The sequence below is a fragment of the Phoxinus phoxinus genome (assembly GCF_949152265.1).
Source record: "Phoxinus phoxinus genome assembly, chromosome: 3".
Taxonomy (NCBI): domain Eukaryota; kingdom Metazoa; phylum Chordata; class Actinopteri; order Cypriniformes; family Leuciscidae; genus Phoxinus; species Phoxinus phoxinus.
In genome coordinates, this window is record NC_136878.1 from 25,488,435 (window position 1) to 25,510,621 (window position 22,187).

Here is a 22,187-nt window from a genome sequence, read left to right on the forward strand (position 1 = left end):
AGAGACCGAGTGTGTCTGAGCATTAGTAAATTGGTACATAGTAATATATGATTACTACAGTATATAAGAGGCATGTATGACGGCAAATCAATGCCAATAATAACCGAGCGCACATCGGATGCTGGCGTGCACAGTAAATGTCTTCCACGAGAGGATAACAGATCTACACGCGAGGAAACGGGAACTCGCAAGCTCATTCAAATCCTGCGTGCATGCATAACATCTCCTCTGCATGCAATACAAGCCCTAAATTTGCAATGCTAATAACCATGGAAATGCGTCATTACAGTCTGTAAATATCTCTTAACAACACCATGCAATCACTAGTAAGACTTCCTGTTTCTGGTAAGAATCTATTCTATATTATTAATGCATTAAATCACATTTCAATAAACAAAACAAATTAAGTGATGTCTCATGTCTCAAGTCAAGTGAATTATATATACGAGTAATTGGACAGGCGTCCAATCACAATTGACTTCAGGAAAAGGGGAAGTAACCAATGACATTTGAGGTTATTAAAACAGTAAGTCCCGCCCCTCGACTGCCAAAAATAAGTGTTCGAGCGAGCAAAAGCAGCAGGCGAGAGCAGATCAAGCGCGAGAGCGTGGGGAATGATCATGCGCGGGGTTTGAATGAGCTCGCGAGTTCCCGTTTCCTCGCGTGTAGATCTGTTATCCTCTCGCGGAATTCCTTTACTGTGCGCACCAGCATCAGTTGTGCGCTCGGTTATTTTAGTCATTGATTTGTCGGCATATGCATGGAAGTTCGATAAATGGACAACAATATAAAGAAAAACAATTATTAAATTCTTACCACTGAATTGGCATACTGTGATTTGAATCAGATAGACAGAAGATGAAAACACTTTCTTGTCTGTCCCAAGTAGGCCTACCACTACAATGGGAATATTTTTTCCACAATTTGCAGCACTTAATTATTTCATGTGTTTTGCTCAATATTAATATAGGGGAAAGATCTGTTAGTGTTTAATGTTCAATTATTTTGTAATTTAAAAGGTTTTCTGGTACATGTGAATTTTTTTGGGTACCTTTGTGCTGAAAAGTAGAGCCTGTGGTTAGTTTGATGATTGGCCAAACACCATTAAAGTCGGCATGAAATCAAAATTGACCCTATTTACTTTGTTAGCTGATATTACTAGTCTTGTGGTGAACAATTAATCCGTGCAAGTTAATACACGGAAAAAAATTGTTTGCCGAAGTTATCTTTAATCAAAGTCTGAAAAGTTACTTCCGGGTCTGGAATGGGTCTTTTTCTGATGACATAGGCTTGACAACTTGGGTTGGTTAATCGCTTAACCACTCCCCTCAAACCGTTACTCTGCTATGAGCAGAGATGGAGAGGAGGAGCGCTGAAGTAAAACCCTGCCCTCTGTTCAATATTCCGTTTCACTCGGAAATGCGTCACAACACTTGAGAAAATCGTTTGCAACTTCCGGTTCACGCGGACTTTAAGACAAAGTTACTACTCAGTGGCGGGCCGTGCATTTCACACCTAGGCCTTCAGTGATGTCCAACCTGAATTTATAGTGTAGCAGTGCATGGACATACTTTATTATAGTTAAATTCCTGTTTTTATTTTGCCCCGGCAGTTGTCAGTAACCAAACAGTAGTCTGTACCCATTGACTTCCATAGTAGGAAAAAAAAATACTATGGAAGTCAATGGGTACAGACTACTGTTTGGTTACTGCCATTCTTCAAAATATCTTTCTTTGTGTTCAGCAGAAGAAATAAATTAATACAGGTTTGAAACAACTTGAGGGTGAGTAAATGATGACAGAATTTTAATTTTAAAGTGAACTATCCCTTTAATGCGGTGAGTTCGGGAAAGGCTGGGTAGAGAGAAACGAGCGAGTGAGTTCGGCTTTTGTGTTAGTGTACAGTGGTTCTTTCGTTACGATTATAAATTCAGAATCGGATCCTCCCTTGTCTTATCCTTTAATGGTTACAATAGTGTTAATGTTTGAAAAAATAAGTTTTTTCGATCATAAATTTACAAGTAAAATTAGGAAGAAAATCGTATTCACCACGGACAGAAATGGGGGCAAAAAATTCATTATTCTCTCCAAAACTACTAATTATTTTTTGCACAAAAATTCATCCTAATTTCTTTCCTCAAAAAGACTTAAATTACTTGGTTGTACAGGTTGTCTGTGCGTTTCAGTCCCAACAACCTTTTCTATTGCCATCAAGGCTAACTAATGTGCTGAAAGTCGAGTCTGTCCCATCGTATTTCTGGCACAAGTTTTAATTCGCTTTAGTGCTGAGAGTGTCTGCTCGACAGAAGCAGTAAACAGGGAAAACACTGCAAAACATGACGATGTATAACGTTACAGCTGACACAAGCTCTCACACAGATTTTTGAACGATATCAATGAGATCAGCGGGACTTGATCAGGGGCAGAGATGGCAAGTTCAGCAGCTGGAATTTGCTGAGGTGAAGTGACGGCTAACAGCAGACAAACGGCTAGCATTGACATAAGCGGCAATCCACCTGTCACTCAAGTGGCCACGCCCTTAATTATGCAGACCTTCAAGGTTTAATATAATTTAAACGGATGAGTTATTAAAAAAAATCACCCCCCTCACAGTTTTCATGAAGGGAAAAATTAGCTGTATAGACCAAAACCACTTCGAGTCCCAGGCTGTGAACATGTTTTTTTCTGCTGTAAAGTTGGGCATTTCAACATGGGGGAGATGCAGACTTGACTCACTTTTGACCCCAGCCTCAAGCGGCCAGTTGATGAATTGCCGTTTAATTCCCTTCCGTGTTGGTTTCAAGAGAGAAACCGGGAGGTTGCAGCTTGGTTTTTACCCGGGGCAGATCGATAGAGTTCCATGACTCTCTCGATGACTCCCTTATTCAGCTTACATGACTCGTAAGCTGAATAAGGGATTTTTTTTCGGTAGGTTTGAACCTGCTGGTGGTCGAGGAAGGAAAGAAACATTCATTTGTGGGTTGAAAACTATTAAATCTACAGGTATATATTTTAGTTTACACAGTTTGCTACAGATGCGGTTAGCTAGCTCTGACTACCAGTAACAATAGTACACGCTCTGACCATCCAATCAAAGGGCGTGAAAATGCTTACGTTATTGTATGCCTTCTAGATGGCCCTGGTGCAGTCAACTTGAAATCTTATTGGCTGATTAAATCTGACTAATTATCTGATTGGTTAAAGCAATAGTTTCATTGCCATTCATTTTAAGCTACAGGCGCCCGCACTATCGATTCTGAAGGCCTCGAGGCAGATATATTAGACCCTGGCAACACATGATGGCTGAAATATGATTGGATAAAAGCGCTAAAATAAATATACACTACTGGAAGCAGCGCAACCAAGAGGAAAGCTATAAAATTACGAGAATGGACTATTGGGAATAATTTAATACTCATTCATAAAAAAAAAGATATTAAAGTGTAAGTCAGTGATTCTGATAGTGCTTAGCCCAGCAGAGAAGGCCTTGCTGACCCTGACGGCCCACCACTGTTGCTACTGTATATTTATAAAGTAGGCCTAATGGCTGTGCACTCTTCAGCACAGTGATAATCACACCAGCTTGTATAAAAGCATTTAGCAAAGAGACTGAGTTATTGTAAACTAGCTTGAAAATATGAAACAATTATAATGTAAATAATTATAAAATATAAGAAATGTATATTACATTATATTAGGGGTGTAACGGTACATGGATTCGTACCGGACCGTTTCGGTACAGGACTTTCGGTACGGTGCACATGTGCTGTGACAACGAAACACATGTAAGTGCGCCTGTGTTAAGAGCGCTGATGCGCTCATCTGTGGACATTTCCGAATGCCTTTCTGTTAAAAGCGGGCTTTCCACACAAACAAACGTACACGTGTCATTAGTATGAGAAAAAAAAAATTGGACTTTAACTCTCGGGTCGGGCTCGGACATAAATATTGCATAAATAAAGATCACCACATACACGGCACACTCGCTTTAGCCCAGCCTCTAGCTAGCTAGCATATTGGTTTGAGAGTATTTTATTTAGTGGAGAACTTTGCAGCAGTATTTTATTTCTTATTCTTTTTTTATTTTATATCTTTTTTATTTATTAGCCTAACGTTATATTTTATTAAAAAGTGTGTTTAAAAAAGTGTAAACAAATTGTTAAAAATTTTTTTATAGTAAACAACCAGCAGTTTAATGTTTTGCATTTCTTTCCCTTACTGTACCGAAAATTAACCGAACCGTGACTTTAAAACCGAGGTATGTACCGAACCGTGATTTTTGCGTACCGTTACACCCCTACATTATATATTTCTCTAGCCTACTGTATGTGTTTATACTGCATGAGTAAATATAGCCTATATGCAATACATTTATACACATTACCATATCTTATCACGTACATCTATATATTATTAATTGTATTACTTAATATATTTACTAATATATCATATGGTATGTAATTTTATGTTGTCACATATTTATATATATATGAAAAGCGGCAATTCCTTATGTATCATTCAATATATTGTAATATATTAACACAATATATTATTCTGGATATTTTTAAATATACTGTTAAATCATTATATCGATCATTCATAGGGAATAATTTTATTTGCATAAGGGAAGATGGGTATGCAGTTAACCCTCTGGAGTCTAAGGTGTTTTTGGGGTCCTTGAGATGTTTTGACATGACCTGATATTTGTATTTTTTTCAGTTGCTTATAAACATATTAATGGCAAAGGTATAATTACACTCTATTTAGCACGAACATGGCTATCATAATATGTGAGCAATATGTATGTACATGTTTGCTTTTTTGAGAGAATATTATTTATGCGTGGTTATTCAAAAAACTCAATCTTAAATTGTCTGATATAAGACCACAAACGGCCAACTTCACATATTTCCACAATACTTTTGACTAATGGATGTTGTCGGCTAGAGTATTTACTTTAAAATGATCTGAAAATCATCCGGGCTAATCGTTCACATTAAACAATAGATTGATTTAAATTTTGTAAGACACTTTTTGTTTGGAAAGGCAATATGCAGGTGGGCGTGAATGATCCAACAAGGTCATGAATAATGTCCTCATTCACACCTGAGAGAAGACAAAGACCCACTAATGCTGCATACTAATGAGCTTTCATTCAGGTGTCACTGAGCCACAAGATAGAATGCAAAGACAACACACACACACACACACACACATATATATACATACACACACACATATATATATACACACACACATACATACATACATGTATATAAATAACTACAGAATTGGTTCAGAGTTGGAAACATCTTGAAAAAAAGTGAATTTTTCCACAAACTGTATGCTTGCAAATTGTATAATATCCAAGGTAAACATTTCTAGTAATTGTGCAGTTAATTCTCATTTGTATTTTCAGAAAGTTTTGGATGTAGGCTATCCTCTCCCCAAATTTGTCACTAATAAAAAACAAAAATAATTTAAAGAGAAGGTTTATATTGATCTTTTAAGATTTTGTTTGCACCTTGTAAATTAGGTTTTGATGTGGCAGTAAAAACTTTATAATCTATCCAAAACTAAATGTTGTCTTTCATATTTCGTCTGTAACATATTGTCTTTTATAGGCTAATATATTAGGGCATAAATGTTAATTTGAAGTTTAATATGTTGCTTATACAAAGACATTTTATTTCAACGTATTCAGTCGATTTTTACTCATCTCAGTAGGCAATATTGATAGTTTCATTCACACACAGACACGCGCGAGCTGTAGTAGCTAAACAACAACAACATGCGTCTGTGCCGTTCATTCATTCAAACACAGAAACGCTGGAGTAAACAACAGCATGTGCCGTTCATTCATTCAAACACAGAAACGCGCGAGCTGGAGTTACAACAGCATGTGCCGTTCATTCATTCAAACACAGAAACGCGCTAGCTGGAGGAAACAACAGCATGTGCCGTTCATTCATTCAAACACAGAAACGCGCGAGCTGGAGTTACAACAGCATGTGCCGTTCATTCATTCAAACACAGAAACGCGCGAGCTGGAGTAAACAACAGCATGTGCCGTTCATTCATTCAAACACAGAAACGCGCTAGCTGGAGGAAACAACAGCATGTGCCGTTCATTCATTCAAACACAGAAACGCGCGAGCTGGAGTTACAACAGCATGTGCCGTTCATTCATTCAAACACAGAAACGCGTGAGCTGGAGTAAACAACAGCATGTGCCGTTCATTAATTCAAACACAGAAACGCGCGAGCTGGAGTTACAACAGCATGTGCCGTTCATTCATTCATTCAAACACAGAAACGCGCTAGCTGGAGTAAACAACAGCATGTGCCGTTCATTAATTCAAACACAGAAACGCGCGAGCTGGAGTAAACAACAGCATGTGCCGTTCATTAATTCAAACACAGAAACGCGCGAGCTGGAGTTACAACAGCATGTGCCGTTCATTCATTCAAACACAGAAACGCGCGAGCTGGAGTAAACAACAGCATGTGCCGTTCATTCATTCAAACGCGCGAGCTGGAGTAAACAACAGCATGTGCCGTTCATTCATTCAAACACAGAAACGCGCTAGCTGGAGTAAACAACAGCATGTGCCGTTCATTCATTCAAACACAGAAACGCGCGAGCTGGAGTAAACAACAGCATGTGCCGTTCATTCATTCAAACACAGAAACGCGCGAGCTGGAGTAAACAACAGCATGTGCCGTTCATTAATTCAAACACAGAAACGCGCGAGCTGGAGTTACAACAGCATGTGCCGTTCATTCATTCAAACACAGAAACGCGCGAGCTGGAGTAAACAACAGCATGTGCCGTTCATTAATTCAAACACAGAAACGGGCGAGCTGGAGTTACAACAGCATGTGCCGTTCATTCATTCAAACACAGAAACGCGCGAGCTGGAGTAAACAACAGCATGTGCCGTTCATTCATTCAAACACAGAAACGCGCTAGCTGGAGTAAACAACAGCATGTGCCGTTCATTAATTCAAACACAGAAACGCGCGAGCTGGAGTTACAACAGCATGTGCCGTTCATTCATTCAAACACAGAAACGCGCGAGCTGGAGTAAACAACAGCATGTGCCGTTCATTCATTCAAACACAGAAACGCGATTCAAATTTAAACAGTCTTTTGCGGTTTACAGACACCATTTCATATCGCGATTAGAACAAAGCACTTACTGATGATCTACAGCTGGATCCGTTGTTAGGCTACTCCAGCACGTTTGAGGTAAAATTTCCAGGATTATCACAATATTATTATTCCTCACAGCGAGTGTGTTGTCCAGCTGTTGTGGGCGTTGACTGGTTTGCATGTGTTGCTTCAGATAATCTGCGTTTGAATAGCAGCGCGCTCTCGATGGGCGTGTCACATTAGCAGAGTAATGAGGTGAGAGAACGATAATGAGCACGGCTGATCTCTCGCTCTTTATATATAGATTACATAAACAGAGAATATTTGTTTTAGTTTTGAATTAGATAATTTAAAACTACACACTTAAATGATTACAGAGATATATAGCTCATGTCTGAGTGAATAGTATTCGCTGAGTTTTGTTTGAGTTTAGAGATGTGCTTCAGAAAAAAAGTTCAAGGAGACGGAGAGGCAGAAAGCACTCCCTGTTTACTTTCTTTATTTTACAAAAGCACAATGTTTTATTTTGATTGTAAGTGGACACATAAAAAACAGACATTTAACAGCTTATTTTTTCATATTTCTTAAGGCTGTATGACCAAAACTGACGGAGTATTTTAGGTCTATTTGGCTGCTATGTAAAAAAAAAAGAGCAAAACGCGCCCGCGCGTTTGCCGACCTCAGGGGGTTAACCCTCTGGGGTCTGAGGGGTGTTCTGGGTCCTGGACGTGTTCTGACATGCTCCTAACATTTGTCTTATTACACTGCATTCAGCACAAACTCTGCTACAATAATATGTCAGCAGCATGTATGTAAAAGTTTGTAGTTTTGAGATAATAACATTTATGCGTGGTTTGTGAAAATGACAATAAAAATGTCACTGAAATAAGGTCAAGAAACCCAAACTGATTATTTCTTCACATGACTTTTGAAAATTGTATCACATAGCCTAGAATATTTGCTCCAAAACTATGTGAAAATCATCCTGAATACTCGCACATTTTAAATCAATATATTGTCTTATCTGAATATGACATGTCTTGTGTAAGAAAGCTTTATGCGAGTAGGTGTTAACCGTCATGAATATTGAGTGTTTCACACCTGAGAAAGACAAAGACCCTCCCATAATGGCCCTATTAGGAGCTCTCAGGCATTATCATTACATTACCTTGCACAAAGAATGAGGAGATTTAAAAAAGAATGGCTTTTTGATTGTTTGGATTTATTTACAACACAACATAATCCAAAGATACACAACAAATGGCATAAAAAGCACATTATTTAACACACTGAACTAAAGACAGAGACTTAACCAGTCACACACCTTTGCCATTCCTGAAACATAGTATATACCTTTCATTTCCAAGGTGTTTGATTTTTCACTTTACCTCCTCATTCTCATGTTGAAGTCAGCAGGACGGGTACCTAAAAAAAAAATATATATATGTAAAAAACCTGTGAACATGCTGATATCAAGAGAAACTAAGGGCTGCATGATTTTGGGAATAGATTTTAGATTTCTGGTGAAAATTCCTTTTAAAAATTTACAAAATACACAAACACACACACATATATATATATATATTTATATATATATATATATATATATATATATATATATATATATATACATTTGTTGTGCCTTGTAGGCATATACCAGGGCTGAATAAAATAATAATAACAATAGTATAGCAGGCATCGTTAAAAAGGAACACTTCAGTAACACTACACTAGAGAAAAACATATTGATTATGTTACTTCAAATGTTTACAATCGATATGACGTTATGAAATGAGATTGGAGCAAAATCATGGTGCGTTTTGCTTTTCAAACGCACGTCGCGCGACTGACTCAAACTCTCACAGCGCGTGCAGGGAACATTTACTGAAGCATTGAGCAACAGTTCAATGGCAATGTGAAGTTTATGCAACAATAACACCAACTAATATAATTCAGAATGATTTCTTACCTTAAAATCTTTCTTGTCTTCAAATCGCGTTCTTCTTCTGATGTAAATCCAATAATCTCACAGCGTGTCTTCCAAACTCGACGAACAGCAGAGGACTGATAAAGTTCAGTGGCGCTTTGTTTTTGAGGTAATGGGCGCGTTCGCGCGACGCATGGACGATTTGTATCTCTATATGTTTTGCGCTTGTGGGTGTGGTCACATTAAAACTAATGAGCAAGGGTTAGAGAAACTGGATATCTTGTTGGTTTTATACAAATTACTTGAACAGAGAATACTTGTTTTCGTTTTAAATCAGATCATTTAAAACTACACACTTAAATGATTATAAATATATAGAGCTCATAAATGTGTGACAAGTATTCGCTGAGTTTTGTTTGTTTACAAACGTGCTCAAGAAAAAAAAGTTCACGAGACGGAGAGGCAGAAAGCGCACAACGTTTTGTTTTGATTGTAAGTGGACACATACAAAAGTAGACATCTCACAGATTATTTTTTCATATTTCTTTAGTCTGTATGACCATACATGACGGAGTATTTTAAGTCTATGTTGCTGCTATGTAAAAAAAAACCCAGCAAAACGTGCCCGCGCGTTTGCCGACCCCAGAGTAACCGGTTAATAGAGGTCCCTTCTCTATACACTCTACATACTGTAGCATTCTTCATGGCCATCGATGCAGCAATTGTTCAGCTACACAATGCTATGGTGGTATTTGAAAAATACATATTGTAATAAATACAAAATTAAAACAACCCAGCACTAATATCTATCCTAAAAATGTATTCTAAAGAAGGAAATCAAAAATAAGACAAAAGGATGTTTTTTCTTCCCATTTATCAGTTTGATTCATCAAGACAACTTGGTGGTGGTTGAGGAGATTCCCCCTTCCATGTATAACGATTAAGTTGGATTTGCAGTATAAATGTAATTTTAGGTTTGCGTCAATGCGAAATGAATGTCCTGTTTAGTGATAGACTGAACTTTGTGAACACACAGAGGCTGTTACTACATTGTAAATGCTGACATATGTTTTCATTTATTACATATTTGTGAAACTTTAAAAAAAATAATTTTAATGCCACTTGTTATTTAGTGTTAGGTTTTTGAAAAAAAAATTATCATAACTGAACATATGCTTAATGCTCTAGGCTAACACTTGTTTTTTGTATACATTCCATTATTAACGATTACAGTGGCCCATGAGCTTAAATTGTCACGAGGGATGGTCTCTATGAAGAAATCAAAGCGACCATTTTCTGCCAAAAGGACTTTGAATTGCAAATGGTCTTGAGTGCATTCTGTTATGTCAACCTAATTCTCCAATGTCACACAATGTATAAACACAGATTTATTATTCAGGGTTTCCCCATCGTTTTGTCTCAAAGGGGCCTAGAGATGCTCATTAAGGAGGAGTTTGATGCAAATGCATTAATGGAGGATCTTTCCCACACTCACCAGGGCCCATAGATTTGTTTCTATAAAAAATTGAGCACATCTCAGATAAATAGATGCTTTTTGAAAATGTCTGATTACTGATGTTAGAAACGGGCAAGTACCCTCCTCCACACAGCCCTGTTTTTGGGGTACCCCCAACCCCCTTGGCCCTCACACATTAGCTGCAGCACATTCAAAAGGGGGCCCTCTGGCTTTGATCCTCTAGATCAGTGCGGAAAACATCTTTTTGCTTACATTGTGTTGTGGAGACCAAAGTTTTCACCGCCTTATGCTAATACAGCCAAGCTAATCACCCTTCCCAATTACAAAATGCATATAGCCAAATGCTTCCCAAATGCCCAGCCCCTTCTCTTCTGCTACCATTGCTCCATTTCCCCCCCACCCCCCGCGTTGGGAAGGCCCCAATTGTCCATGAATGTGTCCTTGGTTTGTGAGGAACACGAAAAACACTAATCTGAACTGCTTACTTCCCTGTAATAAGATTTGACTATGTCATGGAATTTAATTTGTTCTTGAGTGAACCTCAGATAGATAAGAATACATTTTTTGTTAGATCAGGACGAAATGATGCAGCACCTGTCTTTTTTACCTTAAACAGCCTTTTGCTTGCAGAACATATTATATCTGTATAAATAAAGACCGTTTTAGATAAAGTCTCAGATTCAAACATTTGACATGAATGAGTTGATTTTAGTTTATAAGTTCAATCATATTTTTGATCTTGATATCATATCGATCCCCGCACAACAATACATGAGTGTTAGGGCTGTCAAAACCAAGAATAAACCAGACTGAAGTGACAGAACCGTGACAGTCAGTGCTGGTGAGAATATCAGCGCTGTTTCATCTGGCTTTAAACTAGTTTAAATCACGAGGCATTTAATTTGTGGTGTAAATGGAAGAACTCGAACGCTTTTCATTGAATCTCACAGCGCTGTTTAGTGGTCGCATTTGCAGTTTAATATTTCTCATACGCAACAGACATGGCAGTTATTAGATATTGGCTCCAGTGCAATGGTTTGCAACACACACATGCAGCATTATTTGCATAGTGCACATTTTATCAACACTTGTCAAACTTTTGTTATAATTGAGGAAAATGACAATGTGATAATTATCTTAATCGTTTTATCGTCCAGCCCTACCTGTATGACTGACTCTTCTGTGGAACACAAAACAAGATATTTTGAAGAATGTACTGGTAGTTTATTTTATTTATTTATTTATTTTATTAAAAGTACGTAAAAGAACTATGGTGTATTTCTGAATTCATACAATATTCTGAAGTCATACAGTACCTTTGCTTGGGGAATAGACAAATATTTTTGTCTTATTCATTGATAATCCTCCCCTGTTAAGCAGTGTAACTAAGTCACAGAGTTGAACCTCGTTAATTGTATCAGTTTGATTCATGAAATACAAAAGAAAAAAAAGACTCAAACATGGTTACTTCTCTTATTAACGAGACAAGGAGTGCTAGAGTGGATGTCAGTGAATCTTGACTTAATTTGGGTCTGTTCCTCATCAAATCATCAACTTTTTATATATTTATGATACTTTTGTTTACTTTTTTCAAAGCTTGAAAGTCAGTCTCCTTTTTTGTAATTGTACTGGTTTTATTCTATGCATTCTTTAAAATGTCTCCTTTTGTGCTACAAAGAGGAAAGAAAGTTATGCAGGTTTCAAATGACACGAGGGTGAGTAAATAATGACAACATTTACATTTTAAAGTGACTATTCTTTTAGTTCACATCACTGTTTCCACATCAGTGTGTATATCAAGGCAATTTCCAATCGATTCTGTGCATGGCGATTTCTTGAAAAACGGCCTCGTTGAAAATAACTGTACATGTGTATTTAAAGGTGAGCTGGGGAATGTACCCATCACAATTGCAAAGATCCACTGTGATCGGTGTGTGAACTGTGCCGCTTGCCTCTTATTGCTATATCCAGATGGTCCTGGTGGGGGAACAAAAAGTTCCCCTTGCCATAGGATCTCTCAATAGGCCGTCTAGACCAGCCTGAGCCCAGACAGATACAGCCTCCCATCAAATTAGCGTTTGTCAGATTTATGGTAATGGTCCGCAACAGCCTTCCCGTCGGTGACATCAAGATTTACAGCTGCGTACAACATACCCCCCCACCCCCCCACACATTGGCCTTATGCAGACATAGGGGGCTACAGCCCAAAGAAATGGCCCATTAAAAGAGAGCTTTCTGGTGAAGCTGAGCCACCCAAGGTAGGTCAGAACAATGGCTGCACAGGGTTTGATAATCCCTTGTGATGAGGCTGAAGTGTTTGTGGTGCATGTGGAGCGCAGCTCCAGTGGGGTGGGGTGGGGTGGGGTGGGGGGTGGTGGTGGTGGTGGGGGGGGGGGGGGGGGGACGGGGCTGTCGTGGGCCATGACAGTAGTTACTACCGCTCCATTGTCTAGGGGTTTCTCCTATTTTGGATGAAGGGCCACGGGGGCTAGGTTGAGGGCTTGAAGGGGAACTGAAGACACCCATGTATGTAGGTTACTTGGGTTCTTTCATGTGGCCAGCCACAAGTAACCTGATATCAACAAGAGGATCACCTACTGAGAAATATTTTGCCTGTCCTCAGTTCAGTCCAAATGTTTTCCAGGGCTTTTTTTAACCTCTGTCAGAAGACTTGTGTTAGGAAAGGGCTTGACGACGCTACATATGACACGTATATAATAGAAATGATCCAGCTCCATTGTTGTTGTTGTTATTTTTGTTATTTATTGGGGTGGTTAGGTAACACGTAATTTTACTGTATTATGTTCTTGCTTTTTAAGTATGCATTTGTTTAGGAACTTTGTTTCTTATACTGTATGTAAACTGCATAATTAGAAGCACAGAGTTTAAGCAGAAAAGTTTTGTCAGAGTAGCATTGCAAATTAAAGGAATTTTTTTTAAGGAGAGAAAATGGATCCGGACACTGTGGACTCGCAGCTATGTAGTTTCATGAAGCATTGTCCCAAAATGTGATGGAAACTGTACAGAAGCCTTGGCTTCTAATTTTGACATTAAGAAAGCATTGCTGCGTCTTTAACCTTTCATGTCGGTGAGGTAGCCTATTCAATTCAGAACATATCATTAATGAGGTAAATTATGGTCAGTTTGTGATGGATAACAGCAGGTCTTATCAGAGCCAAGTACATACAGTGGTAGCTAGGGGGAGTTGTAGCCCTACATAGTGAACATCAGCGAAGTGGTTCATGAAGTGTGGAAGGTATTTAGTGGCACAGGTTGCAAGTATGAAAACATACATTATCAGGATAAACATGTTGCAAAGTACTACAAAAGACAATGTCAACAGAAATTATAAATTCTTGTTGTCACACCATCAGAAAAAGTTGCAAAAAAAATGTATCTTTAAGTGGGCAACTGCTTGTCGCTGGGGCATTACCCTTAAAGGGACAACTTTGTACCCCATCTACCCTTGAATGGTTCATATTTATACTTTAGAATAGTAATACAGTATGTACCCTTAAGATATGCACCTTATTTACCCCTGCAAGGTTCAAAATTGTCCCTTTAAGGTTACTGCCCCAGTGACAGGCAGTTGTACCTCTAAAAGTAAAACATGTTTATGAAACTGTAGAAGTTTCTTCAGATCATTCATTCAGACAAATCATTTGGAGAATAGATTTCTGAGGAAGGAAAGTGTTAAACTTTTATCTATAAATGTATAGATTTATATACATTATATAATTTAAAATCTGTAATATAGGAAACATTGTCCATTTTTATTTTAAGTAGCACAGCGAACTTGATACTCTGAGTTTCAAAAGTAGTTGCCCTCCAGATTTACCCATCAGACACTGCAGTAAACAGCCTTTGATTTGTATGGAGACAGCAAGGTGTGGACACAGTCTCACTGGCAATTATTTTCCACCTTCCTCCATGGTGCGGCACTACATTGGCACAAACTCTTGCTCCATCATGGTCCGTATAACTGCTCCCCCCACCTCCGTCCCTGTGCTTGCCAACCCTCCGTAAGCCACAAACATCAACATTAAGAGTAACGGGATGAATGAAGGTAACCCCCCCCCAATCACCCCAGACAGCCACGGACTCTCACTATGAGCTGGAGTGTAGTCAGAGCCGTGTTATGACTGGTGTGTGTTACACTGCTGCTCCATCTGGGCATTCATATAAAGTACTGTCAATTCAAAGGTCACCTCTGAGCCCTGCAGACAAGTGTTGCTAGCGGGTGTCTGGGCAAGGAAGGGTCGTCGGCTGGGATGATAGTGAGGTCTGTTTGGGAATGCCAGGCTCAGACTGGTCTGCCTGGGTCTGTGTCTGCGTCTGGTGTCGATCCCAACCGCCCCTCCCCCACTTGCAAGCTCATTGGCCCTTACTGTAGTCTGTTTTGGATGCAATAAAAACAAACCTGACTGACCCCAAAACACCCTGAAAATGCATCAACGTTGTAATTAATGCAGTAAATGCTTTGCATAACTGGAGATTATGTGTACGTTTCAAAACTATTCGAGCACTTTTTGCAGTCTGAGAGACCCCAAGGTCCTGGTAATGCTTTAGATTTACACTTTGACTTCTTTTCAGAATTGGTTATAAACCAAATTTTAACCTGATAGCTCCTCCATAAAGTATTATATTACGGTACTTTTGTTTGTGTTCCAGATATGAATCAGGAATAAATGCAATAGTCTAAATGTCACTTGCTAAGATTTTCTGATTCCTGTTAAAATGCGAAGGGAAAATAATAATAGTTTTATTATTTGTACATACAAAGCACTGGGGTCTCTTTTATGGAACCCTGTTACCAAGTAAAATATAAAACTGGTAATTGTGACTGTTTAAAAATAAAAACAAAACTGCAGCTTAATTTTATTTTAATTATATTTTTTTAACTATAATTTTTTAATGCATTAGTGACAGTCACAAATAAACAAGTAGAAATAATTTTGCAATATAAAGTCACAATTCCGAGGAAGTCAATTCTGTGATTATAAGGTCACAATTACAAGGTAGGAGAGTCGCAACTAAAATAATTATGAGAAATACTCCATAATATAGAGAAATAAAGAGAAATAAAGTCACCTTTATGAGAAATAAAGTCACAATTACTTTTATTCTGAAGTGAAAACAAGCTTCCGTATTCTTGGACCCAGACAGTGATTCTCCACACATCATGAGGGTTGTGCTATTGGTGTTGCTTTTTAGTTGCTTTAGCTAAATGCCATATGAAGATAAATAACAATGTTTCTTAAGGCAGCTTTTGGATGGCATTGTCATAGCATCTGAGTGAAATATGATGTCCTTAAGTGAGTGTGTGGACCTGCACAAATTTTACTGCAATATTTTCCACTCTGCAGTGCTATTTTTATCAGATGTTGTTCATTATGGACTTGTCTTGGCATGACCTAAAGCTGCTTGGCTCTTTGCTGTGATCGATTATAGCTAGGCATTTTTATATTTGTTGGTCATTGCTGGCACAATTTTCTGCTAATAATTTTCCAATGTGCCGTTAAATCTAGAGCAGGTTACCTCCACACTTAAATTAATAGCAAGATGGAATACGCTGATCAGGCAAAGAGCGGCTGGCTTCAGCGTGCCATCTATTGAATGCGGGGAGATGATCTATGTCTTCACTTCCAGAGACACACCCTCCCGATCAGTGAAAGATGAACCTGATGCATGTGGCTTTAGAAAGGAGATTCATGTTGAGACTCAAGTTTGTGCTGAATTCGGTACCGCAGCCCAAATTACATACTCACATTTCACTTCGAAACATGTGAAACATTACTGCTGGTAATACTAGTTACAGATATTCTCGTCATGAACAAGTCAGATGCATTTTATTCATTACAGAACTCATAATGATAGGAAATGTGAATCTTGTGTGCTTTACATTTGTGCTGTAGTCCAAGTCGATAGTTTTATGCAAAAAAAGATTAGGGATGCGTTAATATAGAAATTCTGTCTGATACTGATACTGTAAGCAGATCATTATTTTTACGTTATAGATGATACTGACAAAAGCCTGATATTGAAATTCTATATTTTGTCTAAATTCATTAAATTCATATAATTTGAATTGCTACAAAATAAATTAGGCATAATGTACAGTATGAACAATAGGGGCCTAGATGTTCATTTTGAGATTTGAAAAAGATTACATTTATTATTGGTTATTAAAATATTTATTTTAAAATGTTAAATTCAAATTACATTTGGATGATGGCAAAGGTAATCTAAATGCACAATCCAATATAAGCTGATATGTATCCCATAAATGAAAAATAAATAATAAAAAAGTTTGTTTCTAATATCACCCAATAACCAATATAGTATCGATTTATTGTGTTTTCCAATATTTAAGTTGATATTTTCTAATAATCTTTCCCTTTGGTGTAGCTCATAAATCATTATTGTTTAGTCTATTAAATGAAAAACAATAATTTCCAGCCTATTAAATGAAAAACAAGAATTTTCAATGTTATGGATATTCAACATTTTTTATTAAAAAAAAAACATTGTGAAGATTCTTTCAAATGATTGTTGTTTTGTATTGCATGGTCCAAAATAACTACTGCTTTGTAATGACGTGAGGGTGATTAAATAACACAATTGCCATTTTTAGTGGTGCAGGAATGCAGCAATCCTTTGAGGTGCCAAAGTGTCACTGTCAAAGCCATGGCGATGGGCGATGCTTAGAGGTGCAGTTGGGGAAAACAGGATGGCATCGCTGCCTGACGCTCCAATGGCAGACGTCTGCTCTGTCTCCACACTCTCAGAGGGCAAATGAGTGAAATGTGAGCCCTGTTTGTCTGCGTGGTGCTTCCCTCGCTCTCGCCCCCTCATTTATTGGCTCTAAAAATACAAAGCTGTCATTTAAAATAGAGCAGACAAGTGAGCAACGGCTGGCCATCGCATGTCTGGGGGACAGACGGACCCTCAGACCCCCCTCCCCACCCAGCCAACAGTATCTCTATACAGTATGTGTCTGTAAGGATTAAGTCTTTCGCCAATAACCCCGCCGAGCGATCACTGTTGTCTTTGCCGAGTGCAAAGCGTGTTACTTTTCTCATGATGGAAGTCAGACGACTGTTTTTCTTTATAGGACAGAGCAGACAGGGTCCCCTTCACTCAGTCGAGGGGTCCATTCAGGAGAAGTTGGCAGGCAGGGAGTTGTTTTTGCAGTGGTGTATTGTTCAGCGTTGCTTCCATAAGGGCTGAAGATTCAATATTGTTGCAATACTGAGTGGATTTGGCCCAGCTGTGTTCTCCTGTCTGCTGTGCTGGAGGATTCTAGCGCTGTCGTATCTTTGTTTTGGTGCCAGGACCTGGATCTCTGCCAGGCCTTTTAATTATATCAGCCGTTTGATGTCTTTGACATCTTTTTTTTTAAAATAGAAAGCTGGGTGGGATAAGGGGGCCTGAGAGAATTTTTATTTATTTATTTTTTTGCGCACCTTTTAGCGAAACATTTCATCTGAAAATGTGCCACAGTCGTGTCACAGCTGTTGTCAGGCTGGAATATTTATACCTTTTAACGTCTTAATTTACATAAAAAGCAGTTAATCAGCTTTTACAACTGCCCCAACATCGGTGAGGTAATGTCTCGAAGCGCTCGAACAATTAAACGTGTCCTATATGAATGACTAGAGCCAAAAGAATCAATCAAGAGTTAGTATTTCTCAACATATAGAAACCTTTTTGGCAGCCTTAGTTCCAACCTGCCTTACCGGCACGAGAAAAATCCTGTCCAAACAGTTGTTTGAAATGCGACTTCTCGGACACCTGGGAAATCTTTTACTCTGCTCTACTGCGACAACATGGGGCACTGAAGTGTGTGGCCCTGTGCTCCTGTGGGCCGTGGGGTCAATGCTCCAGGACGTGCCTTCAGCAACTGATGTAAATTTATCATCCCATCTGAGCACTGTAAGTGAAGGTGGGGTGAATAGGGTAAATTCATCAGCCTCTTACAGAGCCAGATGTCCAGGTTGCTGTGTGACAAAGCAGAAGCATGTGCGGCCGACCGACTATGTAGGACGGCCTCTCTGTGGCAGTTCCTGTGAAGGAGGGCCTGTGAAAGCAATTTAGGCTTTTTACTGATGGAAGAACACCAGAGCAAATGACACATTTGTTTGCCTACAAGCCTTTCTCTGTAAGGATTCAGGAAGAATGACATAATACATGAGTGAGCTGTAATAATAGAAGACTGATCTTTGTGGCAGAATTTAGATGTTTTGGCCAACAACACTTTTGCTGTAGGCTACACAAACTCATGCAGCAAAAGATTTTCAGATATATTTTAAATGTATTCCAAAAAAGACCAAAAACATATTGCTCTTTTGTTTTTGTTTTTTGTTTTTTTAGGAATTTGCATGCATATAATTGATTTTGAACTTTTTTTTGTCATTTGTAATACACTTTTTTTCTATCTAAATATATTTATGTATAGTCCAAAATACATTTTAAATGTATTTTAAGTTTGGACATGTATTTTCTTGTCCCTTGATGTATATTTTGCTTTATTTTGGCATTTGGAGATTTAAAAGAAATATACTTTAAAATTGGACAAATATATTTCCAAAATCCACACTCTAATATTTATCATATATTTAAAATATAATTTGTCTAGATATAATTTTGTCTTATGGGAATTCAGAACATTTACATTCACATTCCAAGTGAACATTCTTCTAAAGTAGTATTTGTCTGTTTAAAAAGAAACTGCTCTTCATAAAGAGACTACAACGGGTTTCCATGTGGAATGAAATAATCCAGAGGTCAAGGCTAGAATCAGGTCCTGCCTAGCCTAGGCTAGTTCTGTCCTGCTATTAAAAGATATCTCTTTTTAGTTCTGTATACTGATCTCTCCACACCGGCTTTAACTGTCCCATTCACGGTTCACACTGCATTTGCCTCCTAATGTCTCCCAGCAGGCCTCCAGTCAGAGACAGTTATTCATAAAGTGACTGGTCTGTCTGCTTCCATGAGGACACACTCTTTCAGAATCCTGCCTCTCTCTCTCTCTTTTCCACACCCTCCTCCTTAAACAGACACAGACTGCGTTAGACTGTCTTGTAACAATCTATTTGACATGTTAGGGCAAGCAAATTCTACAATAAAGCCTGCTCTATCAAGCAATAGGAAAGGAGGTCTCAGCCACAATAGTTCACGAGTGTCAGTAAATCATCTAGTGTGTTTATATGCATGATTTTACACCAGTTATGCTTAATAACCTCAACACAACCTGTAAGGTAAACATCTTAAACATTATTCTTTTAAGGTAAAGGTCATAAATGGTTTAAGCAAAACTCATTTGGCCCTCTGAGATTTTTGCCCATTACCACAGTTTCGCTCCATATTTAAACACCTTTTCTGCCGTTCTGGTGGCTTATTCAACATGCGCATGTCTGTTTACAGAGGAAAAATATTATTTTTAAAACTAGCTATATTTTAATAATTTCATCTAAAGCATGTTCTTCACTGATACTGTAGTCTCCTTGGTAAACAAGCACACTTACCTTTGAAAGGCAGTCACAATTGTAAATAATTTTTGAAAAATGTGATTTCACACAATTTATATATATATAATTTTTTAATGTGCATTTTCGTATTCAAAGATTGCTAATCTGGACATGGGACAAGAGTTAAATGATAAAATCTGCACAAAAAATAATTATGTAAAAAAACAAAAAAATGTTTTTCCTAAAATGTTTTCTTGTCATCTTCATATATAACAAAAGATTAGAAATATTAAAACCGGTTAGTTTTAATAAAAACGCTGGGACATAAAAATGACCCGAGCTCAAGGAACACCGGTAAACGCAGTCACTGACAGAGCAATAGAGCTGTGTGGTAAATTTCATGTCCCATTTTGTCAATTAAGTCATTTCATTGTGAGTTCTGGAGGTCTCCTCCAGATGTGTTGCTTTCAAATCACCACATTAGTTCATCTTTCTCTGGTACTTCATTAGCATTTGTCAGCTCGTGTTCCTCAGTTTATTTTCAGACTGTCTGTTTTGGCAAACATATGCTTAAATTGTTCATTTTAGCCTTATCAGCACGCTAATGAAAAGTGCACCACTCATAGTCACTAACCATGTTTGTCTTTTCTTTGTTTTTGTATTATTAGTGTATCCAGAAATTGTGCTGTAAGGCCCCCCCTCCAGCTAGACCGGAGTATGATGTAGTATGCATTGGACTGAGCGGTGCCGGCAAGACCAGTCTGCTATCTCGCTTGTGCAATGAGATCAGTGATGGCACAATACCAACCACAGGTAATATAAAATGTCTCTGCAGCTTTGTACTGCAGCATTTTTTAAACCAACAAAACATGCTTTTAAATGGGACAAAAATAAGAAATAATTATATAATTAGCCGTGAGACCTAAAAAGACCAATCATTTACAAGTAATACAAGCCTCAGCTTCTGTTTCTCAAACAAATGTGACAAATCGTTCCAACAAATCGACTTAGCGCACTATTTTTGCAGTGCATTTACCTAAACCTCCACATTTGTACTCTGTACATATATCATATCTTCGACACTATGCTTTTTCAGTGCTCTGGAACGTCTGCAAAATCTCTTCATTGTCACCATGTGTGCTTCAGCCTATTTGACCGCTGAAATATGTTTAACGTTATTGCTGCAGGTTACCTCAGAGCCTGCCTTTGAACACTACGTTACTTTACCAAAGAAAGAGCACACTTGCGGAGGAGCTCTTGGTGCGTATGTGTGTCTGTTTTTGAAAACATCTGGGTTTTGTCACGCAGACTTTCTTCCTTGTGAAAAGACTGTTGATTTAATTTGAGCTCTTGGCGACAGGCTGGTGTATTCATGAATATCTTCACCTCTCGAGATGGACGACATCACTTCCGTTTTTACCAACAACACAAATGGTTATTTTTACAAGAGAAGACACAATTGTGTCAGGCTTTCTTCGGCACGTCTTAACAGTCGGAGTGTGATGTATACAGCACGCTAGACTGTACACAAACCCAGAATGTGCATCCAATAATGATTGCCCTTTGTCTTTGGAGCAAACACACCTGTCTCTATCTGTCTAGTGAAGCAGTAATTAGAATATAGTGAAGTGTTATTTGGAAGCTCTTGTGGAAATATGGTTATGGTTAGATTAAGTCTAGCTATGGTCAGAGCCACTGGTCTGCACTAGCAGACCTAGATGGAGCTTCTCACCTGTTCATAGTGTATTTACTCTCGCCTGCTGAGCATTTGATGAAACTTGTCTTATGAAACTTAGCTTTAAATGAGTGGTGGGCTTCAGAGGTTCAGTTTCACATGTTTTAGTTGCGCTAATCATTAACAAGGAGGCAGCCATTTGGTAAGAAACATTTTTATCAATATTATCTATCAATGTTGAAAGAATTTTTTTTAATTATCATTGTTCAAAACCGTTTTTGTTGCTTAATTTTTGTGGAAACAATGGTACCATTCAAATGTTTGCGGTCATATTAAAATAGTTTTTAATTAAAATATTTTTTTAATTATTTTATTCATCAAGGATGCATTAAATTGCTCAAAGGTGACAGTAAAGACATGTATAATGCTACAAAAGATTTATATTTAATAAATGTAATAAATGCAAATAAACGCTGTTCATTG

At 38.1% G+C, this 22,187-nt stretch overlaps 1 protein-coding gene across 4 annotated transcripts in view; it reads left to right on the top strand.

The window, feature by feature from the left end:
• The window catches only part of arl15a (ADP-ribosylation factor-like 15a), a 150,178-nt gene that overhangs the window by 33,886 nt on the left and 94,105 nt on the right, over positions 1–22,187 (top strand). For all 4 annotated transcript variants that reach the window (XR_013796921.1, XM_079607572.1, XM_079607574.1 and 1 more), the window contains exon 2: positions 20,698–20,842. Coding sequence is in view for 3 of the 4 variants with exons in the window: in XM_079607572.1 (XP_079463698.1) it covers positions 20,698–20,842 (145 nt within the window). In the remaining variant the exon portion in view is untranslated. The remainder of the gene's footprint in view (positions 1–20,697; positions 20,843–22,187) is intronic.